At 43.2% G+C, this 25,704-nt stretch overlaps 1 protein-coding gene across 2 annotated transcripts in view; it reads left to right on the forward strand.

The window, feature by feature from the left end:
• ADGRG2 (adhesion G protein-coupled receptor G2) overlaps nt 1-25,704 on the forward strand; it is a 203,901-nt gene that overhangs the window by 136,270 nt on the left and 41,927 nt on the right. For both annotated transcript variants that reach the window (XM_056558757.1, XM_056558758.1), the window contains 5 exons: nt 5,436-5,478; nt 8,226-8,875; nt 12,215-12,404; nt 20,514-20,670; nt 24,078-24,221. In XM_056558757.1, coding sequence (XP_056414732.1) covers nt 5,436-5,478; nt 8,226-8,875; nt 12,215-12,404; nt 20,514-20,670; nt 24,078-24,221 — 1,184 coding nt within the window. The remainder of the gene's footprint in view (nt 1-5,435; nt 5,479-8,225; nt 8,876-12,214; nt 12,405-20,513; nt 20,671-24,077; nt 24,222-25,704) is intronic.

Raw genomic sequence — 25,704 nt, forward strand, 5'->3', positions numbered from 1 at the left:
ACGCCAGTGGCAACGGCGTGGAGAAGAAGTAAATGGAGAAAAGGACACAAGAACAGGACTATGGTCAGACCAGGAGATAGGTTCCATAGAAGCAGAAGAGAGCATGCAAACCAAGGGAAGGCTGCCAAAAAAGTAGTCAATGCGAGTATGGAGTTTGTGGGGGTGGGAAAAAAAAGAAAATGAATGATCCGACGGATGATTAATACGCCACAGGTCATAAAGCGCTGCAGAGCGTATCAGGCGCCGAAAAAGCATGGATAAGCGCAATTGGGAAGGAGGTGTTTGTGAGCCCGTCGTAGAGTGGCAATCAGCCAAGGGTGAGAAAACTAAGTTAAAATCGCCCCCCAGGAGCCAGGCCGAGGGTGGGAATTTATGTAGACGCGCCATCACCCGACGAAGGAAGGGAAGTTGTGATGCGTTAGGGGCATAGACATTACAAAGGAGCAACTGTTTCCCCCCCTAGGGTACCCTGGAGAATAACAAACCTACCCAAGGGATCAGCATAGAAGGAGGAGACTTGCAGAGGGCAATGCCTCGATATAAAAATCGCAACTCCCGCCACCTTTCTATCAGTGGAGGCTATGCAGGTCTGGGGGTAGAGGTGGTGGAGAAATTGGAAAGAGCCCGTCTTGTCGAAGTGCGTCTCCTGAATGTAAACAATATCTGCTCTCAGGGCAACTAACTCCCGCTGCAGCAGTCGCCTCGTAGCGGGAGTGTTAAGTCCCTTAACATTCAAAGAAACACACTTAGCCATGAGAGGGCAGGACAAAGGCAATAAACCATACTCACAGAAAGCACCCGGGACGTCACCAGCATCCCAAGCTACCATCATAGGCCTCAAGAGCACTCGGCTGGACCTAAAAGGAGAAAAGACAAAAAAGGAGAAAGACAAACAACAGAAAGAAACAACAGAAGAAAAGACAAGGGAGAAATACAAAAAAACGACAAACTGGAACACGAGGGGAGGGACATAGAACAAGTTATTCCAAAAACTAACCAATGGCCCGCAGGCCAAAGAAGAGACCAATGCTAAGAAAAACAAGCGATGTAAAACAATAAACAGCATTACAATAACAAGTATCACGGTCTCAGGGAGGGAAGTGGAAGCAAACATGCAAGAGGATCACCCAGAAACCAGGAAAACTTAAGTCCACTCGATGGCCACGCTGAGGGGTAGTCCCAAATATACTTTCTGCAGGAGTAGGAATAACCCCCGTAAACAACCAGAGAACGGGGTAGCAGGAAGAGATGATCCATGACGAGGGGCAGGAGCACAGCAAGCCAGCAAACAGTCAACAGCAGAGAACAATAGACCCCAACAAGGTTCTCACGATGGAGGTAGGACAGGTCCAGAGGAGCTGGGCGGAGGGGCAGCCCTACCTCGCCCAGAGCGCTTCCCACGGACCGGTTGCCACACGGGCGGCAGGGACGGGGGAGGAGAGATCAGCCCCCAGTTCTGAATCCGGGGAACAGGAATGTCCAAGGCAGCACAAAAGTCCGGCAGGTCCATGAAGGTCCGGAGTACAGCAGAGCGTCCATCCCTCCGAGCCTGGAGGGCAAACGGAAAGGACCATCGGTATGGAATCTGTGCAGACCGCAGAGTGGACAGTAGAGGTTGCAGAAGTTGCCGTTTATGTAGAGTGATCCAGGAGAGGTCTTGGTAGAGTTGAATGGGAGCACCGCCAAAATCAAGATTCTTCAAGGAGCAGGATTTCGTCATTATCCTCTCTTTCAGCTGGAAGTCCGAGACACAACAAATGACATACCGGGGAGGACCATTAGTAGGGCGGGGGCGCAGGGCCCGATGTGTACGGTCCAGTTTGATCTTATGTGATGGAGGCTCCCCCAGGATCATGTTGAAAATACCCTCCAAAGTGACATGTAGGTCTTCATTCTGGGTAGCCTCATGGAGTCCACGCACCCGGATATTATTACGCCTACCCCGGTTGTCCAAATCCTCTACATGTGAGTGAAGGTCATTAAGGAAGGCAGTTTGAGCAGACATGGTATTTTGTAGCTCTCTCCGATGTAGGACCTTGTGGAGTCATGGGCTCCCTCCAAATCATCCACCCGTTGAGAGACATACTGAAGGTCTTTGCGCATGGAAGCAATTTCAGCCCGGCAAGTGTCCTTGACTTTTTCAATAAGTGCTTTAAAGTCCTCCTTAGAAGGCAGATGAGAGAGTAGCTGACTAAAGTCCATAGGAGGCAAGGTAGAAGCAAGGAACCCCGAGGACCCCAGCTCCATGTCGGGGCCGTCACCCCAATCAGTATTGCTAGCCCTGAACCGGGGGGCACCCGGGGACCCCGGCATGGTGGGGGAGCCCCCAAGGGGTACCACCCCTGAGGTGAGAGTCCAGGGGCCCAATCACCCACAATAGCAGGGGACGATGCAGGGCAAACAACCCAGGCAGGGGAAGCCCCAGCAGTACGTGCAGGAGAGGAGGGAAGCACCCTGGGAGCGGGGGTGATCCTTAAAGCGGAGGGGCCCATTAGTGCAGGAAGGTGGCCTTTATGGAGAGTTGATGAGGTCCCAGTAGATGCAGACCCACAGGAGGGAGCAGGGTCCTGCAGTGGAGGAGTGAGAGAGCAGCTCTTCCTTAGTGCACTAGTGGCAATGGGCCGCTGAGCGGGGGCCTCCAGCTGTTGGTCCCTCTCTTGCACTGGGGGCTCTATCCAGAGGGGGGAGGTGGTGTACTCACGTCCCCGTCGGGTGGAGCAGCAGAGGAAGGAGCCGGGGAGAGCAGCAGGGGACTTGCCGGCGGAGGATCCCAGGAGTCTGGAGGCGGAACAGGCAGCACAGGAGCCCGACCGGAGCCCGTAATGGCCGCCGCTCCCACAGAGCTTGAGCGCAGATTGCGCGCGGGAGCCGGAGACCCAGGAGGAGAGGCCGGAGCCGAAGAAGGGGTCCTGGTTAGGAACCTTACACTACCAACAAAATAGAACCAGATCATGTAAAATGACTTTTATTAACACATATGCAAAAAATACATACAATAAAAATAAGAAGAGAATAAAATAAGGCACTACAATGGCAGTCACAGAAGATGGGAGCAGGCAAGTGGTGTGGCCCTACATGGAGTACAGGGAATAGCTGGTGTACCATAGAAAATGCAAATGTGAACATGGAAGAGATCACTGGATATTATTACAAGATGGCTATAAACATACGGGTAACAATTAATGTAACAGTGACACATCAAAGAATGTCCTAAATGGGAAAGAATACAATAAACAGAGAGTAACCAAGTGAGAAATGAATGAGACACCATAAAGTCCTCCTGCCATGCAGCCACACACCTACCTCCTCCTACCCCAACGTACGTTTCGCCTGTGCTTCGTCAGGGGGCGTGTCTAAACCTCCTGCCAGGTGGGTATATATATAATCACTCCACCAATGGTGTCCCTCCTCTAGATGATTGATAGCTGTCTAATCCAATAGGAGGCCTTCATTGCCCCTCATACCACTGGACCTACCTCTCTATCTGATTGCCAGTAATAAGTCACACCTGTCTATCTCACCTCCTAGTATGGTGCTGTGTAATGAGATGCGACTAGCGCATCATCACTGCGCGCCGCAATTGGAGAAGCACTGCGCTGGATGAGCTCAAAGACTTCCTGGTCACATGACCAGAGACTGGTCATGTGATCCCGCATCATCACTGGGCGGTCACATGATCGGAGGAGTCCGCGCGTCACAGCTTGAATGACAGGGGGCGGTACCCGCGCCGTATCGCAGTGGGAATGTACTAGTAGCAGTGGGATCTAGGCAAATAGCAGGATGCGAACATCCCGAGTATGCGCAAACCACACCAAGGGGATCAGCCGACATAGACATACATAACAAGACACAACATTAAACATACAGGTGGATACAGATATAACACCGCAAGCCCAAAATGTGCAACAAACTGTGAAAGGGTGACAAAGTGAATGGGAGACCCACCAGAAATGTGATGAATGTGAAAATTGATGATCAGTGAATAGATGAAAATCCCCTAGAAGAAGAGTAAGAAAAAATAATTAAACAGATTATGAAATTAATTAATTAATTATTGAAAAAATGGTCAAAAATAGCAAACCAAAACATAGATGTGAAATGATAGTAAAAAAGGAGTAGTAAGTGACACAAAAAGTCATTAAACTGATTGAATAGACAAAATAGTGATGTGAAAATGTATTAAAATAAAATATGGTCCAAACCTATTATTGGGAGGAAACGTGATAGAGAAATACTATTTGATCCGTGAAAATAAACACGCTAGGTGAAAGTGTCAATACTAAAGTGCCCGTGGACGAAAAAAGTCCATATAGGTGCATAATAAAAACAACAATTGATAGGGGATATAAAAATATATATCTATTTAAAAATACAGGGATAAAATCAGTGATAGAATATGGTCTCTTGAAAATATGGCCAATATAAGAATAATATTGAAAAAATGAGTGAAAATAAAATAAAAATGCAAGCGAGTCACTAGAATAGAAGCGCGCGGTGCTATATATAATAAAGTGCATTAATATGATAAACCACTATACAGATAGTAGTCACATAGATGAATTTATATAGAATATGCTGGAAAAAAACACTCGGCAGCACAGAGTATAAACTAATGATGTGAAAAAGGAACACAAGTAAAAATGTCCAATAAATGGACCGGTATTAGATGTAAAAAGCTATCTATATGCTAAGAAATAATGATTAATTCATGTATGGGTTACAAATACAGCACAGCAGGAGGTAGGAATATGGATACATGGCAGGTAGGACAAAATAACACTAGAGAGAACTGTAGACACCATGGGATATCTAAAAACAAAAGGAGAAAAAGAAAAGAGGATTAAAACCAATGTAATCAAGACAAACACATTAAGAACAACCCACCAGATAAGTGGTAATAAACACACGCAGATCGGGAGGATCACTACCTAAAGTTACAGCGCTTAAATAAATGGTGCAAAACTCGCATTATCGTTTAATCCTTTTGGTTGAAGGGTATTTAACCTATATATCCATCTAGTTTAAATCTGAGCCAATCTCACTTTCCAATTTCCTCCTCATGCCCCTGGGAGAATCTGGTTAGGAACCTTCCGATCCCTTTGGCAGGCAGCTGAGCAGGTGAGGTTGTCGGCAAGAGCGTCCGACGTCGCCGGGTGCCTCTCGTCAAGGGGCACGGAGCAGCAGGTAGCAAATATAGCAGATTAAGTGGCCATGAGGGACAGAGTTCCCAGACTAGGCGGCCATTCCCGTCGGCAGCAAGCCACGCCCCCGAATGCATTATTTCTGAGCTGCCATCACATACTATTCTACAGAGTAAACACCTGTTACCAGCCTGCTACTATTGCCCTGTTATTATTTTTTCTACATATGTAAGATAAGTAAGATATAGGGGATGGTGTTAGTAAGATTTCTCTGTATTCTTGTATTTTATGTAGATTACTACTGCTGTTGCCATGAGGAGTGTTCATCCCTCAACTGGTGAGTCTTGTTCGTCCTAAATTCTTTCCTTTCAGTTCTGATAGATAGATCTCAATCTGTTCAGCTCTTCCTGCTCTATAACACTGTGCCATTTGATTTAGCATTTACATGGTGACAAGTTCTCTTAAAAGTGTACCCCCAGTGTTGTGAGCACTTTTATGGAGAATTACCATAGTGCAGCACTGTGCAAAATAGGTATTTCTCTAAATCACTTTTATTTTGAATTTGGCTCTGGAATACCTTCACAGAGTGGCCATTCCCCTGGCTTGTAACCCACTTTCACTCTGTCTCCATAGCACCCATTTCCAGTGTGAGATCCAGCAGCGCAAAATCACATTGCATTATGGTGTGTGTGCTTTCCGCTCAGTTTTCTACTGCACAGTTATGAGCCACAGGGAGTGGGAGATCAGGCACTATAGTGCACAGTGCTGTAGTACCCACAACATTGGTGGTAAACTTCTAAGTTTATCATTTTGTGTGTGCTAATGCACTTGCAAGGTAATTTCCATCAGGATATCTTGTAGAAATCAAAATTTTAAGTTTTCTGTCCTAGTGCCGGATGCCCATTTTAAACCCATGGGCACCATACATTGTATTCACTGACTGCACTTTGTGGTACATGGTACAGTGGGGATCAAAAGTTTGGGCACCTAGGGAAAAATTTGTATAAATGTGCATAAAGAAGCAAAGGAAAGATGGAAAAATCTCCAAAAGGCATCAAATTACAGATTAGACATTCTTATAATATGTCAACAAAAGTTAGATTTTATTTCCATCATTTACACTTTCAAGATAACAGAAAACAAAAAAATGGCGTCTGCAAAAGTTTGGGCACCCTGCAGAATTTATAGCATGCACTGCCCCCTTTGCAAAGCTTAGAACTGCCAGTGTCATGGATTGTTCTCAATCATCATCTGGGAAGATCAGGTGATGTCAATCTCAAAGGTTTTAAATGCCCAGACTCATCTGACCTTGCCCCAACAATCAGCACCATGGGTTCTTCTAAGCAGTTGTCTAGAAATCTAAAACTGAAAATAGTTGACACTCACAAAGCTGGAGAAGGCTATAAAAAGATAGCAAAACATTTTCAGATGTTAATATCCTCTGTTCGGACTGTAATTAAGAAATGGCAGTCATCAGGAACAGTGGAAGTTAAAGCAAGATCTGGAAGACCAAGAAAAATATCAGACAGAACAGCTCTCAGGATTGTGAGAAAAACTATTCAAAACCCACGTTTGACTGCACAATCCCTCCAGAAAGATCTGGCAGACACTGGAGTTGTGGTACACTATTCCACTATAAAGAGATACTTGTACAAATACGGTCTTCATGGAAGAGTCATCAGAAGAAAACCTCTTCTACGCTCTCACTACAAAAATCAGCGTTTGAACTTTGCAAATGAACATATAGACAAGCCTGATGCATTTTGGAAACAAGTTCTGTGGACCGATGAGGTTAAAATAGAACTTTTTGGCCGGAATGAGCAAAGGTACGTTTGGAGAAGAAGGGGAACAGAATTTAATGAAAAGAACCTCTGTACAACTGTTAAGCATGGGGGTGGATCAATCATGCTTTGGGGTTGTATTGCAGCCAGTGGCACAGGGAACATCTCACGAGTAGAAGGAAAAATGGATTCAATAAAATTTCAGCAAATTTTGGATGCTAACTTGATGCCATATGTGAAAAAGCTGAAGTTAAAGAGAGGATGGCTTCTACAAATGGATAATGATCCTAAACACACCTCGAAATCCACGGGGGATTACATCAAGAGGCGTAAACTGAAGGTTTTGCCATGGCCTTCACAATCTCCTGACCGCAACATAATTGAAAATCTATGGATAGACCTTAAAAGAGCAGTGCGTGACAGACAGCCCAGAAAGGAAGAATGGGCAAAGATACCTCAAACAAGAATTGAAAGACTCTTGGCTGGCTACAAAAAGCGTTTACAAGCTGTGATACTTGCCAAAGTGGGCAGTACAACATATTAACTCTGCAGGGTGCCCAAACTTTTGCAGATGTCATTTTTTTGTTTTCTGTTATTTTGAAAGTGTAAATGATGGAAATAAAATATAACTTTTGTTAACATATTATAAGAATGTCTAATCTGTAATTTGATGCCTTTTGGAGATTTTTCCATCTTTCCTTGGCTTCTTTATGCACATTAATACAAATTTGTACCTGGGGTGCCCAAACTTTTGATCCCCACTGTACATCAGAAGCAGCTTTACCAATGCATACAATCCAAATGTATGCAAAAAGGACACTTTTCTGAAACCGTCTGCTGCGGTATCCCTGCCAGACCTGTGCCGCATTCCATTCATTTAAATGAGCTGGCCAGAGTCAGATAATCACTCCGGTCAGCTCATTTTTGAACCATATCAGTTTGATTGCCGAACTGAAATGTAGCAGACCACGATTTTCATACCTGTTGACCCAAACAGACAGCCAGCAGTGTAGGTCATCAGACCTGAAGTCAGGTGGAACCCTCACCTCATCTAAATGTTTCTTGGGGGATTAAAAATAAATAAATAAATTAGTTAGTGCCCTTTTACACAGTTGTGTGATTGCTACGCTTTCTTTTTATTGAGCTACTTTTGGTGAGGGTCACTAGAAATTTGTATTGACACCTACAATTAGGCTACCTTTTTAAAGATGAGAATGACATATGGTTACTACCATCTACAGATAAGCTAAATCACATACATATTTTTCATTTTCAAATTGTAAGTTTGTTCTTGCCCTTGCAGTGTTATCAGTACCCCTGTCTGTACTACTAGTGGAGAAACAGTTACCAAAGGATTCCAGTCTACAACTTACGACAACAGTAACCAGACAAATGGTAAAACTGTTTACAGTGGATCTTCTGAAGCTTATACAAGGGGATCTAATACAACTTTTAATAGTAGTCCTATTACAACCCTTAATATTATATCTAATGCAACTGTAGATGGTGGACTGAGTACAACTATTGATGGAAAATCCAGCACAACAATTAAAAGTGAAGTTACATTAACAGTGAACAGCACATTTGAAACAACACATACAAGTGAATTTACATCAACTTATCCTAATGGATCTACTGCAAGAGGTAACCATGACACTGCAACAACTTATAATAGTGAGTCCAATACAGCAGGAGGCAAAGGATCAATGACAACAACTCATAGGGAACTCAATGGAACAGTTAACAGTGGCACTACAACTATAAATAATAGATTGAATACAACAGCTTATAATGGACCTACAAGTAATAATACCATCAATTCTACTGTTACCACTGGATCCATGTCAACCTATCACAGTGGATCTGAAACAACGTCTAGAAACAATAATAGTGTAACAACCACAAGTGGTTCAAACAATTCCAGTTATACTACAGAGTCAGCAAACTTTCCAGGTAAACTTTACATATTTTGTTCATTTTATAGAATTCTTTATCACTGCAGGAGTGAAGTACAATATACTATTGCAGTATCTAACTAGTTGCTTCTTTCTTGTTGCTGTAATAGTCCTATATTAATAACTACTATAAAACAAAAATATGCAGACTTTTTATGCAGCTATATAATAGAAAATGTTCACGTATGTTATTATATTATCCATTTGACGGAAACTTGATCATAGCTCTGTAAGTGCTGGTTATTATCACGATTCGGCTGGCTGGAGGTGGATCCTCTGTGTCAGAGAGGGATTGGCGTGGACCGTGTTGGTGGACCGGTTCTAAGTTGCTACTGGTATTCACCAGAGCCCGCCGCAAAGCGGGATGGTTTTGCAGCAGCGGTAGCAACCAGGTCGTATCCACCAGCAACGGCTCAACCTCTCTGACTGCTGAAGATAAGCGCGGTACAAGGGAGTAGACAAGAGCAAGGTCGGACGTAGCAGAAGGTCAGGGCAGGCAGCAAGGATCGTAGTCAGGGGCAACGGCAGGAGGTCTGGAACACAGGCTAGGAACACACAAGGGAACGCTTTCACTGGCACAATGGCAACAAGATCCGGCGAGGGAGTGCAGGGGAACTGAGGTATAAGTAGGGAGTGCACAGGTGAACACACTGATTAGGCCTGCTGTGCCAATCAGTGGCGCAGTGGCCCTTTAAATTGCAGAGACCTGGCGCACGCGCGCCCTAAGGAGTGGGGCACCGCGCGCCGGGACAAGACAGACGGAGAACGGGTCAGGTACGGGAGCCGGGATGCGCATCGCGAGCGGGCGCCTCCTGCGTCGCGAATCGCATCCCGGCTGGGAGTGATATTGCAGCGCACCCGGTCAGCAGGTCTGACCGGGGTGCTGCGAATGAGAGGATGCTGCGAGCGCTCCGGGGAGGAGCGGGGACCCGGAGCGCTCGGTGTAACAGTACCCCCCCCCCCTTGGGTCTCCCCTCTTCTTGGAGCCTGAGAACCTGAGGATAAGACTTTTGTCTAGGATGTTGTCCTCCGGTTCCCAGGATCTCTCCTCTGGGCCACAGTTTTCCCAATCCACCAAAAAAAATCTTTTACCTCTGACAATCTTGGAGGCCAGAATCTCCTTCACAGAGAAGACGTCAGACGAACCGGAAACAGGGGTGGGAGAAACAACTTTGGGAGAGAAGCGGTTAAGGATGAGTGGTTTAAGGAGAGAGACATGGAAGGCATTGGGAATACGGAGAGAAGGAGGAAGAAGGAGTTTGTAAGAGACAGGGTTAATCTGGCACAAGATTTTGAAAGGACCAAGATAGCGTGGTCCCAGTTTGTAACTGGGGACACGAAAGCGGACATACTTAACGGAGAGCCATACCTTGTCTCCGGGAGCAAAAATGCGGGGAGTTCTTCTTTTTTTATCAGCAAATTTCTTCATCCGAGATGAAGCCTGTAAAAGAGAATTTTGGGTCTCTTTCCATATGGTGGAAAGATCACGAGTCACCTCATCCACAGCGGGCAAACCAGAGGGCAAGGGAGTAGGGAGGGGAGGAAGAGGGTGACGGCCGTACACCACGAAAAATGGGGATTTAGCAGAAGATTCAGAGACTCTGAAGTTTTATGAGAATTCGGCCCATGGTAGAAGATCTGCCCAGTCATCCTGGCGGGAGGAAACAAAATGCCGTAAATAGTCACCCAGGACCTGATTAATTCTTTCTACTTGCCCATTGGATTGGGGATGATAAGAAGAAGAGAAGTTTAATTTGATCTTGAGCTGTTTACAGAGGGCCCTCCAGAATTTAGACACGAATTGGACGCCTCTATCCGAGACGATATGCGTGGGCAAACCGTGAAGGCGAAAAATGTGTACAAAAAATTGCTTTGCCGGATCTACTGTCACGATTCGGCTGGCTGGAGGTGGATCCTCTGTGCCAGAGAGGGATTGGCGTGGACCGTGTTGGTGGACCGGTTCTAAGTTGCTACTGGTATTCACCAGAGCCCGCCGCAAAGCGGGATGGTCTTGCAGCGGCGGTAGCAACCAGGTCGTATCCACCAGCAACGGCTCAACCTCTCTGACTGCTGAAGATAAGCGCGGTACAAGGGAGTAGACAAGAGCAAGGTCGGACGTAGCAGAAGGTCAGGGCAGGCAGCAAGGATCGTAGTCAGGGGCAACGGCAGGAGGTCTGGAACACAGGCTAGGAACACACAAGGGAACGCTTTCATTGGCACAATGGCAACAAGATCCGGCGAGGGAGTGCAGGGGAAGTGAGGTATAAGTAGGGAGTGCACAGGTGAACACACTGATTAGGCCTGCTGCGCCAATCAGTGGCACAGTGGCCCTTTAAATTGCAGAGACCCGGCGCGCGCGCGCCCTAAGGAGCGGGGCCGCGCGCGCCGGGACAAGACAGACGGAGAACGGGTCAGGTACGGGAGCCAGGATGCGCATCGCGAATCGCATCCTGGCTGGGAGTGATATTGCAGCGCACCCGGTCAGCAGGTCTGACCGGGGCGCTGCGAATGAGAGGATGCTGCGAGTGCTCCGGGGAGGAGCGGGGACCCGGAGCGCTCGGCGTAACAGTTATAGTCTATCCTACAGAATTAAAAGTTATGCAGTTTCCTAATATAATTCATATCTTGTTGTTTTTTTTTAAACTGATTTCAGTGTACATTTAGCCACCGAATAAGGACTTTTAGGGTGCATTCACAAAAGTGGATTTACTTTCAAACTCACAGCATGTTTCCTGTTGTGAGTTTAAATGGAGGCGGGCTATCCGTGAGCTGTCCACAGCAAATTTTCGGCAGCAGATTTCCGCTTTTGAGAATCCGCCGAAGACCCTATTTACTTCAATGGGGTCTTCGGCGTATTTTCTGCAGTGGAGATTCTGCAGCCAAAAATTTGCCACGGAGAGTTAGAATTAGTCACAGAGGAAAACACTCTGTGAGTCAGAAAGTAAATCACTCATGTGAATGCACCCTAAAAGTTGTTATCCCAACATCAATGTTCACTAGATGATGCAATTTCCATTACAGCATGGTTTTATTTTCTGTTCTCAAGTGTAACTATTTACAACTTTGCCCAAACTTAACATAGTTCATTCAAGACTCGACACAATCTTTTATAGAAAATTTTATGTGGCCACTACTTTACTTTCTAACTAGCAGATAGAGATTAGCAAATATATAAAAATTTGCATTTTAAAAAGCCCTATTTAGGTATATTAACATAGGGAACTGATAAGGTAAAATACACATGTATACTTCAGAATTCATTGGCTTATATGTGTCAAAATGTTTTGTGTGAGGTTCTAGTGTATTGTCTTTTAACATTTTTCTTTCTTATTCAAAGATGATTTAGGTAATTTATCAGACATGCTCAATTCCAGTAGTCTCAACGCATCCACTGTAAATAGAATTGTGTCCCAACTAGAAAACCTGTTAACTAAAGAAGTGACGCCTAATGTTACGAAAACATTACTTGGTGTCTTGGACTCATTTTTAAATGTTAATGAAACTCTTCTTGGACCGGTCTCGAACAGGTAATTTAGAATGTGTTAGTCTAAGGCATCTCTTGTGATAAACCATGATCTAAGTCAATGTTCCCTAACGTGTGGCTTTCCATCTGCTGCAAAACTAAAACTCTCATCCTGAACTGACAACTGATAGCTCAGGACATAATTAAATTTGTACTAGCAACTGGGGAGCCGCAGCTTCGGGAACCCTGGCATAATTGTACTTGCCTGTAATATTATGATTGATTTGAGAAGTTGTTTATGTTATTGTTTTTACATACATGCTGAATGATGTCCAGACAGCTCTCAGCCCCTTTTCACACCACTCTCATTGCTGAACTGTACTATGGCATACCTATAGATAGTGCCAAGGCTATGATTCTTTGGGACAGACATTTGACAGATAAAATAATGATGTATTTTTCCATTTTATAGGATAACGTAGGCTGCCACAACATGCAACAGTGGGTTCCAACTTGTCACTTGCAAGTTGTTGTAAATCTACAGCTCACAGTATTCCCAGGATTGTACACTGCTCAAAAATGTAAAGGGAACACTTAAACAACACAATGTAACTCCAAGTCAATCACACTTCTGTGAAATCACACTGTCCACTCAGGAAGCAACACTGATTAACAATCAATTTCACATACTGTTGTGCAAATGGAACAGACAACGGGTGGAAATTATAGACAATTAGCAAGACACCCCCAATAATGGAGTGGTTCTGCAGGGGGTGACCACAGACCACTTCTCAGTTCCTATGCTTCCTGGCTGCTGATGTTTTGGTCACTTTTGAATGCTGGTTGTGTTTTCACTCTACTGGTAGCATGAGACGGAGTCTACAACCCACACAAGTGGCTCAGGTAGTGCAAATCATCAAGGATGGCACATCAATGCGAGCTGTGGCAAGAAGGTTTGCTGTGTCTGTCAGCGTAGTGTCCAGAGCATAGAGGCGCTACCAGGAGACAGGCCAGTACATTAGGAGACGTGGAGGAGGTGGTAGGAGGGCAACAACCCAGCAACAGGACCGCTACCGCTGCCTTTGTGCAAGGTGGAGCAGGAGGAGCATTGCCAGAGCCCTGCAAAATGACCTTCAGCAGGCCACAAATGTGCATGTGTCCACTCAAATGGTCAGAAACATACTCCATGAGGGTGGTATGAGGGGCTGACGTCCACAGGTGGGGGTTGTGCTTACAGCCCAACAACGTGCAGGACGTTTGGCATTTGCCAGAGAACACCAAGATTGGCAAATTCGCCACTGTGCTCTTCACAGATGAAAGCAGGTTCACTCTGAGCACATGTGACAGACGTGACAGAGTCTGAAGACGCCGTAGATGAACGTTCTGCTGCCTGCAACATTCTCCAGCATGACTGGTTTGGCGGTGGGTCAGTAATGGTGTGGGGTGGCATTTCTTTGGGGGGGCTTCACAGCTTTCTATGTGCTTGCTAGAGGTAGCCTGACTGCCATTAGGTACCGAGATGAGATCCTCAGACCCCTTGTGGGACCATATGCTGGTGCAGTTGGCCCTGGGTTCCTCCTGATGCAAAACAATGCTAGACCTCATGTGGCTGGAGTGTGTTTGCAGTTCCTGCAAGAGGAAGGCATTGATGCTATAGACTGGCCCGCCCATTCCCCAGACCTGAATCCGATTGAGCACATCTGGGACATCATGTCTCGCTCCATCCACCGTTGCCACATAGCTCCACAGACTGTCTAGGAGTTGGCGGATGCTTTAGTCCAGGTCTGGGAGGATATCCCTCAGGAGACCATCTGCCACCTCATCAGGAGCATGCCCAGACGGGGAGGTCATACGGGCATGTGGAGGCCACACACACTACTGAGCCTCATTTTGACCTGTTTTAAGGACATTACTTAAAAGTTGGATCAGCCTGTAGTGTGGTTTTTCACTTTGATTTTGAGTGTGACTCCATATCCAGACCTCCATGGATTTTGTTGTCAGCACATTCAACTATGTGAAGACAAAAGTATTTTATACAATTAGTTCATTTATTCAGATCTAGGATGTGTTATCTTAGTGTTCGTTTAATTTTTTTGAGCAGTTTACTTTCATAATTGGTGAAAAGCCAGTAATTCTTCACATTTACTATTTGGTATACCTTAGTTTCAGACAAAAAAAATTAATAAATAAATAAACTTGCATGCTATATATACTGCTACATAAATTTTTTGCATATATTTTTTTTTTTCAAAAATGCATATCAGTCATCATGTTGTCACGATTCGGCTGGCTGGAGGTGGATCCTCTGTGCCAGAGAGGGATTGGCGTGGACCGTGTCGGTGGACCGGTTCTAAGTTGCTACTGGTATTCACCAGAGCCCGCCGCAAAGCGGGATGGTCTTGCAGCGGCGGTAGCAACCAGGTCGTATCCACCGGCAACGGCTCAACCTCTCTGACTGCTGAGATAAGCGCGGTACAAGGGAGTAGACAAGAGCAAGGTCGGACGTAGCAGAAGGTCAGGGTAGGCAGCAAGGATCGTAGTCAGGGGCAATGGTAGGAGGTCTGGAACACAGGCTAGGAACACACAAGGAAACGCTTTCACTGGCACAATGGCAACAAGATCCGGCAAGGGAGTGCAGGGGAAGTGAGGTATAAGTAGGGAAGTGCACAGGTGAAGGTACTGATTAAAACCACAAAAACCATTAAAAACCCATTAAAACCACAAAAACCATTAAAAACCCAATCAGTGGCGCACCGGCCCTTTAAATCGCAAAGACCCGGCGCGCGCGTGCCCTGAGGAGCGGGGCTGCGCGCGCCGGGACAGCACAGACGGGGAACGGGTCTGGTAGGCGAGTCGGGATGCGCATCGCGAGCGGGCGCGTCCCGCATCGCGAATCGCATCCCGGCTGGGAACATTATCGCAGCGCACCCGGTCGGCAGGTCTGACCGGGGCGCTGCGAATAGGAGAACGCTGTGAGCGCTCCGGGGAGGAGCGGGGACCCGGAGCGCTCGGCGTAACACATGTGCATTTGTATTTTTACACAAGTGGCACAGTCTGTTTCTTTAACCCCTTAACGACGCACGACGTATATTTACGTCCTGCGCCGGCTCCCGCTATACGAAGCGGGATCGCACCGCGATCCTGCATCATATCGCTTCGGTCCCGGCGCTCATCAACGGCCGGGACCCGCAGCTAATACCACACATCGCCGATCGCGGCGATGTGCGGTATTAACCCTTTAGAAGCGGCGGTCAAAGCTGACCGCCGCTTCTAAAGTGAAACTGAAAGTGACCCGGCTGCTCAGTCCCTATGGGACCTATAACACTGCAAAAAAAATTTAAAAAGAAAGTGTTAATAAAGTTCATTTAACCCCTTCCCTAATAAAAGTTTGAATCACCCCCCTTTTGGCGTACGCGCAAAAAAATTTTGGTCACTTTTTATACCATTAAAAAAATGAATAAAAAGTGATCAAAAAGTCCGATCAAAACAAAAATCATACCGATAAAAACTTCAGATCACGGCGCAAAAAATGAGTCCTCATACCGCCCTGTACGTGGAAAAATAAAAAAGTTATAGGGATCAGAAGATTACATTTTTAAACGTATAAATTTTCCTGCATGTAGTTATGATTTTTTCCAGAAGTGCGACAAAATCAACCTATATAAGTAGGGTATCATTTTAACCGTATGGACCTACAGAATAATGATAAGGTGTAATTTTTACCGAAATATGCACTGCGTAGAAACGGAAGCCCCCAAAAGTTACAAAATGGCGTTTTTTTTTTCGATTTTGTCGCACAATTATTTTTTTTCCGTTTCGCCGTGCATTTTTGGGTAAAATGACTAATGTCACTGCAAAGTAGAATTGGCGACGCAAAAAATAAGCCATAATATGGATTTTTAGGTGGAAAATTGAAAGGGTTATGATTTTTAAAAGGTAAGGAGGAAAAAACGAAAGTGCAAAAACGGAAAAACCCTGAGTCCTTAAGGGGTTAAATATTGGGGTAGATTTATTAACATGGTTTTGCCCTATTTCTGACTTTGTGCCATACTTTTGCCATATTTGGTATTCACCACATTTATTGTAGCTTTGCACCGCTAAGAATGATAAGTTCATATGCTTGTCACATTGAAAGCAGATAAATGGCATACAGAAAGAAGAAAGAAACATGTGCTTATGTGGCAGTAGGGTACTAAAGCCCTATTAGCTAGCGGAAGTATATACATACTCACCTATAGAAGATTTGCTAGTGTGAACACAACTTTATTGCAGCAAGTTGGTTTATAGAGAATGGAATGGTGCAGCTGTAGCCTGGAAGCTCAGCCATGGTTACCAACCGGGATAAAAACATCACAAGAGTTTGTTTTATGGTTAATTTGAGCACCTCTCCCTTGAGCGCAAACCAGCCTAAAGATGCATCTGGACAGGGGATGACACTTTAATTATCACATTTGGGATCAAAGATTGGGATCAAATTCTCTTCAGTTTTAACCCCATAAATGCTATGGTCAGTTCCGACCGCACTATCTTTAGAATTGACAAAGGTAGGGGGCTCCCCTGTGCCCCATCAGTGACACTTTAATGTGATCGTGGCGTCCCGATAGTTAGTCTGGAGTGTCAAGCTCCTAATCAATAAATACCATGAGGTATTATCATGACAATCACCGACCAAAGAACCTCAAGTACGTATCAATATATTAAAACTTTACCTTTATTAACGTCACATACTAATACCAACACAATTGGACATACAAAACCAAATGACTAGTGATAAATATGTACAACAATGACCAATAGTGCATGTCTCGGGGGGCACGGACCGAGGAGCATCCTGATTATAATACAGACAGATGTATAGAAAGGTCCTAAGAAAATTTCCCCTACTAATGCAGATGATGTATTAGTCTGATAAAACTGCAGGGTAGAATGTAGAGCCAGAGTGAATGAAGAAAAGGCTCTTGAGGGAAAGTGCACTCTAACTCTAGAGACCTGTCCCTCTGTCCCTACCTTTTGAGGGACCCACCTCCTTAACCACGGTGCCGTTCCCTGACTTGTATAAGTGAAGGAAAAAACAGATAGATGTATATATGCTCCCAGTGGGTGACCACCAGGACACTGCACTAGATACCCAAAAACAATGTGAAAAATGTACTAAAACACTGATAACAGTACATTTATCAGCAAACCAAAAAAGGCTCCAAGATAAATCCCAATAAACTGTTCCAACGCGTTTCCACCTTCTGATGATGACGGGTTAATCAGGGAACCAAACACAACCTGCGGCTACCAATGTAGTCCAATTACATACACTAAGATAGTAATGAACAGATACAAGGTTAATCTTTGTATCCCACACCTGGCTGTACAAAATTGAAAATATCACCAGATAACAGATAACCCTTTTCTGGTCAGATATATGTATTTAATGGTGTATCAGTGCCTATTTTTTTCAATACCTTGTACAATGGGGGCCTTGTTATATCTGGTGATATTTTCAATTTTGTACAGCTAGGTGTGGGATACAAAGATTAACCTTGTATCTGTTCATTACTATCTTAGTGTATGTAATTGGACTACATTGGTAGCCGCAGGTTGTGTTTGGTTCCCTGATGAACCCGTCATCATCAGACAGTGGAAAAGCCTTTTTTTGTTCACTGATAAATGTACTGTTACCAGTGTTTTAGTACACTTTTCACGTTGTTTTTGAGTATCTAGTGCAGTGTCCTGGCGGTCACGGACTGGGAGCATATATACATCTTTTCATCTATCCATTTCCCCTTGGTCTATCTGTTTTTTCCTTCACTTATACAGGTCAGGGAACGGCACCGTGGTTGAAGCCACCCTGTTAAGGAGGTGGGTCCCTCAAAAGGCAGCGACAGAGGGACGGGTCTCTAGAGTTAGAGTTCACTTTCCCTCAAGAGCCTTTTCTTCATTTCATCTGGCTCTACATTCTACCCTGCAGTTTTATCAGACTAATACATCATCTGCATTAGTAGGGGAAATTTTCTTAGGACCTTCTATACATCTGTCTGTATTATAATCAGGATGCTCCTCAGTCCGTGCCCCCCAAGACATGCACTAATGGTGGTTGTTGTACATATTTATCACAAGAAATTTGGTTTTGTATGTCCAATTGTATTGGTATTAGTATGTGAAGTTAAAGGGGTATTCCAGGCTAAAACTTTTTTTTATATATCAACTGGCTCCGGAAAGTTAAACAGATTTGTAAATTACTTCTATTAAAAAATCTTAATCCTTGCATAGTTATTAGCCTCTGAAGTTGAGTTGTTGTTTTCTGTCTAACAGCTCCCTGATGACTCACATCCAGGGAGCTGTGCAGTTCCTATGGGGATATTCTCCCATCATGCACAGCTCCCGGGACGTGACATCATCATTGAGCAGTTAGACAGAAAACTTCAGAAGCTAATAACTATTGGAAGGATTAAGATTTTTTTAATAGAAGTAATTTACAAATCTGTTTAACTTTCCGGAGCCAGTTGATATATATAAAAAAAGGTTTTGCCTGGAATACCCCTTTAATAAAGGTTAAGTTTTAATAAATTGATACATACTTGAGGTTCTATGGCAACAGGAAGCCAGATGATGGCCTCTTGTCTGCTAAGTATGGAAGCCTGCGAGATCCATCCATCAGCTGGGTCTTACAGGCTACCTGTCAGTAAGTTACTAACACTTAAACTATGCTGCAATACAGATGTACTGCAGAATAGTATAACAGGTAAAAAATATGAAAATAAAATGTTTTTCAAAATATAAAGTAAAAAAAAGAAACAGATGCCCCTTTCCCAATAAAGCCCCGTATCATCACAAAAAAAACCTGTACATAATAGGTATCACCATGTTCCGAACGACTTGTACTATAAAATTATATTGTTATTTATCCCACATGAATGCCATGCTAATTTTGGTCAGAAAAGTGGAATTAAAATGATTAAAAGGTAGCATGTATCGCCAAATGGTACCAATAAAAAGGACAGCTCTTCATGCAAAAAAATAAGCCCTCACACAATGTGGTCAGACAAAAAAATTAAAAAGGTATGGCTGTCGGAACATTGCAACGCAAACGGGAGAAAAAGGATTTTGTTGTGAAAAGGAAAAAAAAAAGGTATCGCCATAACTGTACTGACTCACAGAATAAAGATAACATCTTTCCATTTTGAAGACTCATCTGCTATCCAGTGGTGTCTTCAGGCCAATTTACAATCAATGAAAAAGTCCTGCAGGCTTCACATAGGAACCCCAAGAGTGACCCAGTGACATCTTACTGCTGCACTTGTCACGTTGGGTTGTATATTTCGAATATAGGTGAGGCTTTTTTTTTATATACCCTCAAAACACTTCCTCCATTTCATCAATATTCCAAAATGCCAGTTTTTCAGAGGTGCACAAACACATGGAGCAGCACTGAGTACACTTATTACTAGTAATTAATAATACTCACAAAGGTTCATATCAAGACATAGTTAAACACGTTGTTGAAAACACCTCCTTTCCTTGCCTCTCTTCCATGTGTAGCTTTAATGAGACCTAAAACACATCAGGTTTAATACATGTTATGGTCAAGTTTTTGGGGAAAAAAATAGTCTCACACGCACCTTATTCAGTCTCTTAAAGGGTTGTCTAATGATAAAACCTATTTTAATCTGTCTTATAGATAAACATATATTGGTAAATAAGGTTATTTTTCTACCTTTCTGTGGTCTTTCATGCTTTCCTTCCACTTTTGATGCAAATTCCCTCTGTTGTCTTCAGCCCAAAATCTTGTCTGGTGTAAATCCTGTAATGGATTTCCTGTTTTTGTGTACAGGACACTCTAGTCGTGAATTTAGCCAACTCTGTTTCCTCCCAGTACACTTTTTTGGCAATAACCCTTATCACATAGTAGGAAGGAGTTGGCTGAACTTCTGGCTAGAGTGTCCTATACACAGGATGTACACCAAATGGGATTTTGGGCCGAAGACAACAGAACAGACAGTTTGCATCAAAAGCAGAAACAAAGCACAGAAAGATAGTAAAAAAAAAACTTTCATTACCAAGATATAACAGTTTCTTAGACAGTTATAAAAAAAATAGGTTTCATTGTCAATCAACTCCTTTAAGCTATTTAAAAAAATAAATATTTAAATAAAATATATTTCTTCTTTTGTATGCTTAGGTTAATTAAAATAGTCGATCAAATTGGCTTGCAGCTGACTTTCCCTGGAGAAAACATTTCACTCACCTCTCAGTCCTTGGCACTGGCAGTGAGCAAAGTTAATGAAAGCTTTTTCACCGGAACATCCTTCGATGTTGAGTCTTCATCTGACCTACAGGTAGGATATCCTGTTAATGATGCATTAACTTTTACATATTAGGATGTCATGAGAGCTCCCAATGTATTACCTCTGATGAAAGTCTGCAGTATATCCCTCTGTATTGGCATAGCACTGATGATGTAACTGTCAAGGTTTCTCATAATGGAACCAATAATATATCCTACTATATGTCTTTCCTGCAGAACTAGGTAGTTTGGCTCTACAGTGAGCCCTCCTCTTTCCTTGCAGAGCTACCTTTAGAACTGTGATACTGCTGACAGCCACCCAACACACACTTTTACTGCAATAATTATGTCCGATGGCTATCAGCACTACCACCGCCCTGCACGTTGCTCAGAAAGAGGAGAGGAAGGAACCTCTGCCTTGAAAAGCTCTGATGATAGTGTCCATAGATGGACACTGATGTTACAGAATCTTCCTGGATGGCTGGGACTCCGGGTTCAAGATATACTTTTTTAAAGGATGCCCTCTGGGTGACATAGCGTAGTCTACTTCACTATTCCTTCCTTCATTTTTTTTGTCATATACCAATGTATACCGGCCAAACAGAGGCCGAAAGAGCACATTTAGCATGTATGTCGGGATCTAAACGTGTGGCACAAACCCAATATGAACCCTGCCTAGGTGATTATAACAATCAGTTGTAATGGTATTAGAAAAGGCTTTTAAGATCAGAATTTTTGGGTTAAAGGGGTACTCCGGTGAAAAACGTTTTATTTTTATTTTATTTTTTTAAATAAACTGATGCCAGAAAGTTAAACAGATTTGTAAATTAAAAACAAAAGGAAAAATAGCCAGCACAACAACCTAATACACAGGTGCCCGCTGCTGTGGCAAATATAAAATGTACAAAAAAAAGAAAGTTGCAACAGCACTCTAGGTCAAAAAATGGAGGCTCTTAGCGCTTTTTTTGATCAAAATGTGTTCCCCATCCACCTCGCGTAGGTGGCCTCATATCGGATGGGACCCTAACATGATAACTCACCTCTGCTGTGCATATAGCCTCTGACTGTGTGACATGTTGGAACAGCCATTGACTAAACCACCTCCAGTCTGAGAGGGATGGGGTGCACGGGTAAAGAGGGTGCCACACCCCCAACTTACAAAGTAAAAACAAAAGGAAAAATAGCCAGCACAACAACCTAATACACAGGTGCCTGCTGCTGTGGCAAATACAAAATTTACAAAAAAGAAAGTTGCAACAGCACTCTAGGTCGAAAATGGAGGCTCTTAGCGCACTTTTTGATCAAAATGTGTCCCCCCCATCCACCAAGCGGAGGTGGCCTCATATCGGATGGGACCCTAACATGATAACTCACCTCTGCTGTGCATATAGCATCTGACTGTGTGACATGTTGGATCAGCCATTGACTAAACCACCTCCCCACACCCCCTTTACTTTGTAAGGGGGGGGGGGGTGGCACCCTCTTTAGCCGTGCACCCTACCTCTCTCAGACTGGAGGTGGTTTAGTCAATGGCTGATCCAACATGTCACACAGTCAGAGGCTATATGCACAGCAGAGGTGAGTTATCATGTTAGGGTCTCATCCGATATGAGGCCACCTCCGCGTGGTGGATGGGGGGACACATTTTGATCAAAAAGTGCGCTAAGAGCCTCCATTTTTTGACCTAGAGTGCTGTTGCAACTTTCTTTTTTGTACATTTTGTATTTGCCACAGCAGCAGGCACCTGTGTATTAGGTTGTTGTTCTGGCTATTTTTACTTTTGTTTTTACTTTGTAAGTTGGGGGTGTGGCACCCTCTTTAGCCGTGAACCCCACCCCTCTCAGACTGGAGGTGGTTTAGTCAATGGCTGATCCAACATATCACACAGTCAGAGGCTATATGCACAGCAGAGGTGAGTTATCTTGTTAGGGTCCCATCCGATATGAGGCCACCTCCGCGTGGTGCATGGGGGGGACACATTTTGATCAAAAAGTGTACTAAGAGCCTCCATTTTTTGACCTAGAGTGCTGTTGCAACTTTCTTTTTTTGTACAGATTTGTAAATTACTTCTATTGAAAAACCCGTCCAGTACTTTTTAGCAGCTGTATGCTACGGAGGAAATTCTTTTCTTTTTTAATTTCTTTTCTGTCTTGTCCACAGTGCTCTTTGCTAACACCCCTGTCCGTGTCAGGAACTGTCCAGAGCAGCTGAGGTTTGCTATGGGGATTTTCTCCTGCTCTGGACAGTTCCTGTTTAAGTGTTTGCAGGATGTTTATTTTCATATTAATTTTGCAGCACTGGATGATATTTTTAATACTGAGACAGAAATAGTATGGAAGCTACAATGGAAGGCTTAGTGTGCAATTTAATCTCCAGAAGGACATTCCGATATTGACATGATAGGAAAAAGAAGTGTTCCCCGTCCTAGCAACATAAATACCTGACTTAGCTTTAAAGGAAATCTGTCAGCTCTAGATCATGCTCAAAGCTCAAGTATCAAGAAGGCAGTGCTTAGCAGCAGGATGCATGACTCCTCCCTCCCCCACCCCTCCCTGAATTGATTGATGTACACTGCTTATTGATAGAAGACAAGCCCTGTACATCAAGTAATCAAAGCAAGGAAAGGTGAGGGAGGGAGGAGGTGCGCATGTCTGCGGCTCAGCCCAGCCTCCTTTACACTGGAGCTCTGAGCATAATCTAGACAGCTGACAGATTCACTTTCAATGTGCTTTGCCTTTTATTTGCTGTTTTACTGTATTTTTTTGTAATGGCAATGATTAAAATAAGAATTAGGGATGAATCTTTTCATTATGATCATTTACCTCATGTGTCTTTAGTCAGATTACTGCAATATTAACTACATATAGACATAGTCTAATGTTTGTGGCTGCAGCAAATCCTCACGATCTGAGTCAACTTGACTATTCTATTCAAGGCTCCATAATGTGTACTGTTTCTTTGTATATTTATGAACCCAGATTTAATCCTGATTTATCTATAGCTATATTTATGAACCCAGATTTAATCCTGATTTATCTATAGCATTATGTCATATGAATGGCATGAGCATTTTTAACAGTGAGCTGTATGTATGAATTGCAGAGCTTTTATTAAACAAAGATAAGTGAATAGTGAGTGATAAGTGATTTTGATTTACTGAAAGCTACGGCCATGTCAATGCATTTCATTTGGTTAGTAAATGTATTACGTGTATTGGCTGACATTCTTGCAGACAGTACCAGGAACAACTTGAGACAATCTTCTTAGTAACATATAACTTGATTTGCACATCATATAAAAATATGATAATATGGACATGCCTGTAGCATGTTGCTGTAATGAGAAAAAATGTAAAAATCAAATTAATATATTAAATCTTAAAGCATATTAAAATGTTTATTGATCATTACATTTATTTTTTTAGACTTTGTAGTCATTGTAGACTGTTTCTATTTAAAGGTATCTTTGGGTTCACAAGCACCTGCAAACAGTGATGGATCCATTCTTCTTCCTGCTTCCCTAATCAATGACTTGTCTTCTGATGCCAAAAAAAACGCTTCCAGAGTACAGTTTAACTATTATGCAAAGACTTCATTTTTCATGGTAAAATCTAAAATTTCTGTGATAGCATATTTATATGGCATCTAAAAATAACTGTGTGATTACTTCCAGAATGTTCCAACTGATGGATCTTAAACATGAAACAGATAACGTTTTGTTGTTGGTTCAGGCTTATTTCACATGGGTGTAGTACAGCCACCAATCTTGGCCCAACTGCAGGTCTGATCCAGACTAACAGTATCATAGATCCTTTTCATGCTGTTTGCTTCTAACCATACCAGCAAGTTGGGATACACAGCTATAATGTGGGGGCAAAAATACACTCATATTGAACTTCTGAATTTGGCCTTAAAGTGGTTATTATTTTATTAAGGATTAAAAACCATCTGATTTCTTAAAAAACAACACCACCACCCCTTATCTTCAGGTTGTGTGTGGTATTTCAGCTTAGCTCCGTTGAAGTTAATGGAGCCATGTTGTAGTACCAAACACATCCTTAGGACAGATAAGGTGCTGTTTTTTGGAAAACATTAGTGCTGCTTTTATATTCCTCTATAACATCTTTAAATGTTTATGTTTATTTAGGCCTTGTGCCCAACCTCTATTCAGTCAAATGAGACCAAAAGAGTGTCCATTTGACTTTCATCAGGATGTAAGCAAACCTATTTGTTTAAGGCTATGTTCAGACGTCAGAAATTCTGCATAGATGTGGAATTCTGCAGCCGCATTAATTATGTCGGAATTTCGCATCTATACGGAATTTCTGTGGATTTCATGCAGAATTCATGCGGAGGTTTCGGCATGAATACTCAGAGCATTGAAAATAGTGATATTAATTAATTAAGTTAAATTACACGCTGTTTCCATGCGGAATCTGTGCCAATTCCTCATGAATTCCGCACAAAATCCGCAATTCGCGCGGGGGGGGGGGGGGGGGAAGCCCCATTCACTTTGATAGGCTTCTGCAGCTGAATGTCACAGAATGCTTAATTTTTGTGACAAGTTAATAGGGTATAAACACATGCAGAATGTCCATGCGGATTTCCATGCGGAAATTCTGCCTGTGAACATAGCCTAACTGTATAGGAAAGGTCTGTTGATTGAACTTTTCTATAGAAACCACACTTTTTTTTTTAGTTTTCTTTTACAGTTGGAGTCAATGGTTTCTATATGTAACCATTTACCTATAGAATGGCATATATCAGAAATATTCCCAATCTGTATGTCTGACAGACTGCTTTAATGCATTATGGACAGAGTATAAATATTCATTGCCTAGCTATGCCAGCTATCACACCACAAACAGAAGCATGTTTGGCTTAGGCCCAATGTGCATGTGTACTGAAAGGAAAGAGGGGAATATATTTAGAGGGGCATTCATCAATATTTTACTACTGTAGACTCTCCCAATAGCGGACACTTATGGGGAATTAAAAAAGTGTCCACTATTGAGAGATGTCATTTATTGGGAAAAAAGGCTCAAAAATCTTTCTAAATGACTGAATACTGTACAGTACTCACTCCA

The sequence above is a fragment of the Hyla sarda genome, chromosome 2, assembly GCF_029499605.1.
Source record: "Hyla sarda isolate aHylSar1 chromosome 2, aHylSar1.hap1, whole genome shotgun sequence".
Lineage (NCBI taxonomy): Eukaryota > Metazoa > Chordata > Amphibia > Anura > Hylidae > Hyla > Hyla sarda.